The sequence below is a fragment of the Colletotrichum graminicola genome (assembly GCF_000149035.1).
Source record: "Colletotrichum graminicola M1.001 genomic scaffold supercont1.82, whole genome shotgun sequence".
Taxonomy (NCBI): Eukaryota; Fungi; Ascomycota; class Sordariomycetes; order Glomerellales; family Glomerellaceae; genus Colletotrichum; species Colletotrichum graminicola.
The window spans coordinates 75123-82817 of NW_007361086.1; the positions used below are offsets into that span (position 1 = coordinate 75123).

At 41.7% G+C, this 7695-nt stretch overlaps 1 protein-coding gene across 1 annotated transcript; it reads left to right on the forward strand.

The window, feature by feature from the left end:
- Nucleotides 1-4427: 4427 nt before the first annotated feature.
- On the forward strand, nt 4428-6410 carry GLRG_11332 (uncharacterized protein; the record flags this gene model as incomplete). Its single annotated transcript, XM_008101997.1, has 1 exon — nt 4428-6410. One exon carries the CDS (start codon nt 4428-4430, stop codon nt 6408-6410), a length of 1983 nt encoding a protein of 660 aa, XP_008100188.1.
- Nucleotides 6411-7695: the final 1285 nt, after the last annotated feature.

Below are 7695 nucleotides of genomic sequence, written 5' to 3' on the forward strand. Positions count from 1 at the left end.
GAGAGAACATCAGTCAAAAGTTGCGGTTCCGACTGCAGGTACAAAGGGGCTACCGGATGAAGCTGTTTGGCTGCTCGCTGACAAGGAGTTGGTTGGAAGCTTAGCTGTCCAAGGCCACATGCTGTGCCGTGGGCTAGCATACACACCCGCTAGGAAACCGGATTAGTTAGTGGCAGACCCGGCCAGCGTGCTACTATTTTACGGCGCCACATTCAGACTCCTGCCAGTAACTCACGCCGAAACGTCTTGTCTACAGGCCGCCAAAGGCCTTCGTTTTAAAGAATATATTCTCTAAATACTTTTTAGTATCCCTTTAGTAATTTGTTAATAAAAAGCTATATAAGCTACCCTTATTACCTTTAACTAACGTATATATATAGCAAGCAGATAATTATAGCAAGCAGACTACTTTTCCTCCTTTTTACCTTTTTAACCTTTATGTTAATATTTCTCTATATATAAACATATAATCCTCCTTAATTAAAAGCCGTATTATCCTTACTTTTTAAGCTATCTAAAAAGACCTAAAAATATCTATATAAAGAGTAGCTACTATCTTTAACGTCCTTTATATAACACTATATTACTAATATATAGGACGCGTTATATAAGATAAGATATATCTAAACTTAAAAAAGATAATAGAAGTTAAAAAAAAAGTAATTCTTAAAAAAGTTATTAACCTAATTAATTAAGGGTTTTCTTTATAATAAGAGGATATATAAGATATAGCTAACTAACTTCTAAATATATATAACATAATATATATTAGACCTTAATAAGTAAGGAACTTTATATAATAATAACCTTAATTAAAAATATAATTTTAATATTAAATTAACTATTAAAAAGCCTTAGCTAAAGATCTTATAATTATATAAGGCTAGTTTATACTTATATAAAATATAATTATAAAGTATAAGATATAAGATTATAATATTTATAATTTTAATAAGACTAGCTTCTTAATAAGAATACTATTATATATAAAGGTTATTATAACCTTTAATTATAAGAGAAGGCCTTATATAAAGTAGCCTAGTAATTAAGAATAGGTTTTTATTATTTAAGGTGTATATATAGATAGCTAGGTAATACCTTTATATATTATTATAAAAAGTAAATATTACCTTCTCTCTTAGTACTAAAATAGCTAATTCCTAGCTATATAGTATATCTACTTAAGTAAAAATAAATAGACTATAAATAAGATTAGCCTAGATTAGCTAAGGCATTTTAATTAGTATATAAAGTCCTATATAAAAAGTATTTATTACCTTTTAATCTAAATTAGCTATAAGAGCTATAAATTAACTAAATTTAATAACTACTATAAAAAAAAGTATTATTACTTTATATATAGCTCCTTATTTATTATATAAGCTTTAGCCTCTTAATATAAGTAATAAGATAATAATATAGTAAGATTTAAAATTAGTTTCTATATCCTCCTATACGGTTCTAAATAGTTATAGTTACACTTCTATAACAGAGTTCAAGACTGGTTTCTGGTTTCTTAGATAAAAGAGATTCTGCGCACAGACGTTTGTGAATCTCTATTAAGTAACAGTAAAATATGGGGTGGGCCTAGACTTTTTGTATGTTAAAGTGCGGGCGCTATGGCGCAGCCTGGGCCTCATCTTGGTGGAGGAATCGGCCCAAACGGGCAATGCCGCTGGATAGATGTCGACATTATTTCTAGGATAGATTTTCCCCCTTAAAACAAGGGATTTAGATGGCACGTGCATTTTATCCCTTTAGCCACAAATACGTGGAAAATACCGTATGAAGGCAGCCATACCCACATACAAATCAATTTAATAAGGATTATCTAACACCCCTATACAAACTTCGCGTCTACAGCCAGCAAGTGTTAACTTTATTAAAATCCACAATATACTAAGTTTAGATAGATTACTTAAAAGTAATTAATAACCTGTTGTAGTATTTTTTATATATAAAGTATTTGCTTGTAAGTCCGCACATGTACAGTTTATTTATATGTAAAGTTGGTGAGCAAGGGTCCCCCTACTGTGCACTTTATACGAGTTTCCGTGAGGTTACTTTGAAACTTAGTACACCGGCCACTCCGCCGTTGAAGCGTGGGCACATACGGCGCGGCCCGGGACCCATCTTAGAAGACAAAAATGCCGCCAGATGAAATGTCGACATTGTTTTGTTCTCTGTCTGGATTTCCCCAAGAAACAGGGACTCGCCCAAGACAAGGGATTTTGGTAGCGCATAGGTTTTGTCACGATAGGCTTGCGTATCTTTTCTTATGAACCAACTCTTATCGTAGCTAAAAACAAAAAACGAGGTCTTTTTATAGCCTACAAGTGGATTTTTATTGGATACTTAGAAAATAGGCTTTTTCTAGCGATAAGGAGGTGGGCGACTGGCCCTAGTAGGCGACTCGTCATGCCGGTACGTTATCCTTCTTGGATTAATTCTTTTTCTTAACCTTTAGTTCTGTCTTACTTATATAAACGTTTTCGCGGTAAGTATTATAGTAAAAAGGTATAGTTATCAATATATTAGTATACATATATATAGTAGTATGTAAAAGTATATTTCTATTTACTTTAGTACCTAAAACTACAAGTTACGTTACATATGTCTAAAGATACTAAAAAGTTGCTTCTTACTTTTGTGCACCGTAGGTCTGTGCGATACTTTGCACCTTAACTGTAGCCTGTTATGATCTAAATAACTAAGGCACTAATCATAAGGCGGTTTCTCTTAAGGTCGCTGTCACGAGCAGGTTAGGGCAACCAACTCTAGCACAAAGTAAAAGCTTCAGTAATGATGCGCCTGCATAATTATCCCCTGTTCTGCATTATATAGTCACATCGGCCAGCTGTCACGGTCAGTAATCCGACAGTAGGGCTTCCGCTAATAGTATAGCTGAGGTCGATACTCGGTAACAGTAGTCAGGGGTTTGCGGGTCTATTGATCACTCAGTGATCAGTTAGGTAGTCAATAGTCGTACGGGTAGCTCGTATAGCTTCTTATCAATAAATCACTAAGGTTGGATACTAAAAGTATTCAGAGAATGTATCATAAGTTGATTTCTAAAGAGCTATAGAAGTCTGTCCTTAAGTTCGTCCAAGTCTATTCTATGTATAAGTCTTTTCCTCGTAGCTGAGCGCTATCTCACGGATCTTCTGAGCGCTCATGAATAAGTAGGCTGAGCGCTCATGTGTCGATTTACTGAGCGCTCATGCCAAGGTCTTATCAGTGCTCAGTGTTCCTTATCGTCACGTAACTTATCCATAGTTCTTCCGTTCCGTAGGGAGTCATCCTTCTGTTGGTTCACAAGACGTCGTGCTTCCCGCGCTTCAAGGGCCTGGTGGGGCTGTAGTTGCCTGTCGCTTGTCGGGTCGTAACACCAGCACCCAACTGGTTAGATCGTAACAGTCGCGTAGGTAATACGCCATTGGGCCTTCATAGTGTGAGAACATAGTAATAGTATTATCCTCTTGCCACTTAAACGCTAACCTGCAGCTAACCACCTGCGGTTTGGTTTTGTCAGCTTCTATATACCCTTTACCTCTATGGCCTAGCAAGCTGATAGGGTATACAGATCTCTATAGCTAAGGCTCTATAATTTACCGTGTTAAGTAGTAGGTGTAATATCATCATTATATTGTTTTAACTGTATACGTCTATTTACATACCTACAAAACTGTTGGAATCACAAGGGTTGGTTGTGATACGGTTAACCGTACGTATCGGGTGGCAAGTGACGAATATAGGGGTAATTACCAATGGTCTATTATGCGTAACTAAGAAAGAGGGTTATGATCACTTGGTTAGAAAGCGATCAAATACCCGTGAATTCCGGGGAATTCACCGGCGGAATATCTGTGCTTTCGCCGCTGAGATATTGGCGTAACAGCCGATATCTCCGGGCGATTGATATCGCAACAAAAACCTTAGAGACACCGCCCTGCAATTAGCTGGCTTTTTGATGACCTTTTCTTTTGTTTATCTAAATTGCTAACTATGGTCTATGGCTGCCCTACGTTTAATCTTGTCTCCGGTAGCTATATACCCGGCCACCCCACAAGACTCTTTTCATTTCCTCTCCTACTAATAACAGGTCAGGTTTCCCTTTATGCCGCAAAGTTGGCCCGATAAGTCTTTTGATTACGCTCTTTAGTTCGCTGTCTTTCTCGTAATAACCCTGAGAGGGTTAATAGATGAAAACTTATTTTAAGGTTTATAACTCGACGCCCTTAATGTCCTAGAGCAACTATTCACTAGGCCTTACTATAGCCAGGGTCGGCATCAAAGCTAGAAAAATCGCAAACCCTGGCTCAATTTAATCCTGCTTTATCGCCCGGTATATAAGATAGACAAACCTGCAGCGTTTGTCGGCTTGGTATCTCCTAAACCTTACCTAACACTAGCCTACAACAAACAATATGGCACTTCTCAACGGTGGCGCCGTCTTTGCGATAATTACTTCTCTTGCCGCCATTGCGGTCCCTGTGGCCGGGGATATTCCCGCAATTATTACTCCAAAGTACATCGCGACAGCAGGCAACAGCTCTCTCTTTACTCGATGGAGGCCTTACTCCCACTTTATTGCGCCACACAGCTGGATGAACGACCCTTGTGGTGCGGTTTACGACCCAACCACTAACACATACCACCTGCAGTATCAGTGGCATCCGAACCATGTGGCCTGGGGTAATATTTCATGGGGACATGCGATTTCTTCAGACCTGTTCCACTGGTTCGACATCCACGACTGGGTGAACGACTCTTCTGTTTCCCTCGCCGCTCACAAGTACCCTGCTGCCCCCCTTGCAATATTTAGCGGTACAACAAGACCAGTTAACGTCAAGGGCGTCCAGGATGGCACTCTTCTGACTTTCGCTACTGGTATCCACGCTCTACCTAGCAAGTGGAAGAGGCCATATGCCCTTAATACTGAAGTGCAGGCCCTCTTTACCTCTACTGATGCGGGAAAGACATGGGATGAATTCGGCACTGTTATTTCCAGCCCTCCTGATGGTTGGAATGTTACTGGATGGAGAGATCCTAGCTTCTTTCTCTCGGAGGAGCTCGACTCCCTTCGTCGGGTCAACAAGCCCCATTACTATATGACCCTTGGCTCTGGCCTTAAGTCTGGCAACGTACCTATTTCATTCCCTGACGCCGCACGCCCCGGCTTTATTGGACCTCGTATCCCGCTTTATTCTGCACCTGCATCCGACCTGACCCAGTGGACCTTCCTTGGGGCCTTATGGGAGCCTGCTGCTAATGAGTCGCTGGGTAACCCTGATGTTACTGGATCTTGGGGTTATAACTTTGAGACTAGTAGCTTCTTCAACCTCCCTATTGGCAAGACTGGCAAGAAAGCCTGGTTTGTTACTATGGGTACTGAGGGTGGTAACACTACTATGCACTCGCATAAGCACTGGGCGCTTTGGAACCGTGGAGACGTTGCACGCCGTGCTAACGGCTCAGTTGAGTTTATACCTAACTCAGGCAGCGCCCTGGACTGGGGCCGTACTTATTCTCATATCACCTGGGAAGACACAAAGCACCACAGCCGTCGCATTGTGTGGGGATGGGTTGGCGAAGACTTTGTGCCTGAGTACGCTATGAAGATGGCTAAGAAGTTCGGCTATCAGGGAGCTATAACAATGCCACAGGAGCTATACGTTCAAGAGATCAAGGGCGTCCAGAACTGTGGCACTCAGCGAGATGCCAGTGTCTGTGTTAAGAATAGCCAGACTGGCGCTATTGCACAGACACTTGGCATTCGTCCTCTCCCCGACGTTCTGGAGTTGCTCCGTCGAGGCGCACAGAGCAAGGAATTTAAGGTTGGCCAGCTTACTGACGCCACCAAACATGTATCTGCAAACGTCGGTACCTCATACGAGCTATACGCAACGCTTAGTAGCTTTCGAGGTTCGGCCGGCATTATTATTGGCCAGAGCCCTGACAACGCTGAACACACCACTATTGTTTTTGACGCGGACGCGTCGCAAATTAGGGTCGTACGTCGCCATAGTAGCCTGCTTCCCTACTTTGATAAAGACACCCATATCGGCCACTTTAAGCCTTATATAATTCGCCAGCCGGGCAGCCGGGAGTCAAAGGTTGAAGATATTAATTTCCACCTCATTCTTGACGGCTCCCTGCTTGAGATTTGGGTGAATGATCGCTTTGCTTTAGCAACACGTATCTACCCCTCTCGCAGCGACAGCACCGGTCTCAGCTTTTTTGTAGGCAACGCGGCGGCGCCTACTGGTGGTACGGCGACATGGACGCATGTTAAGGCCTGGATCGGCCTTGCTAAGGCGTGGCCAAAGAGACCACATGATACTAGTGTTCCCTTGGTTTGGGATACGCCTGAGGAGACAAACAACTACAAGTGGTGGGACGGGTGGTAGCGGGTAGAATGATGACTCCCTTTGGGTCGATTGACGGTCTGACCTAATCTAGAAACACGTTATGTCAGCATATATAGAATTTCGCCTACACATTCTAGCTAACCAAGCTAATTAGAGCGCTAGAATAATAGTAGTCCTATAGAACTGACATAAAATTAGAAAGACTTTAGATTTACATAAACTAGCCCAATGTAACAAACGGCGGCTTGAGCAGCAAGACTATTGATTGAAACGAAATTGATTGATTGACTGATTTAGACTGTCCTAGCCGCCTTTACTAGTAGCTATATAGCGGTATAACTATAAATATATCACGAGTTATGACATACATTAGGGCATAGGAGAATAAAGGTCTAAAAGGCCTAAATAACAAGAATCTATAAAGAGTAAAATGCCCTAGAATATATTTCGGCGATGGCTTCTTCAAGAAGCCGTTGAAAATGTCACCGAGAGATAATGTGGGGCACCAGAGGTAGGGGGTAGAAGCCGTTGTATTAGAGGGATAGAAGCTGTTGACAATTTTTTATAATAAAATACACCAAAGTGGTATTCCGTGAAAGCTGCAATCAAGGAGGTTCGTAATTATAAGGTTACATCATGCGAAATGATTTGCGAGGTAATAAAAAGGGATGGTGAAATACGAGAGCGGTTTTAATGTGGTCGTGCGACGAGCAGCAGACCATCCAATCACATAACACAGAGGTAAACCTGTAACCAGGAAACGGGGCAGTGTTGCTATAACTCCCCCACCCCACTTCCTGTGCAGGGCATGGAACACCAACACCACAATCTTCTATTAACTTCCAACTATCACAACATTATCCATTGTTTACCAAGCAACGCTATTTTTTCGGTATATATTCTTTATCGTATCATGAAGCAATATACTGAATTTGAGCTTAATCGGGTAGTTAAGGACATATCTAGAGGGCAGGGTATCCGGACTACTGCTCGCACATGGGGGATTCCAGAGTCGACCCTACGACTTCGCCTCAAAGGTAGCCAGTCTAGAGATACTGCCTAGGCTGACTATCAACGGTTATCGCAAGCCCAGGAGGGTATTCCATCTGCTTATATTGAAGAAGTGTAGGGAGGAAAGGTCTCGTGCGGTGCGGTGATACCAGGAGAAACACCACAACCTACACAAGCAACATTAGTTGCTTCTCCTGATCGGGCATAGGACTTCGTGCGATCAAGAGAAGGAACTCTCTCGATCGAACGAAGAGGTTCACCGATCAGGAGGGTATAGAATCCCACGTTCTTGTGTTATCACGGTTCGACTGAA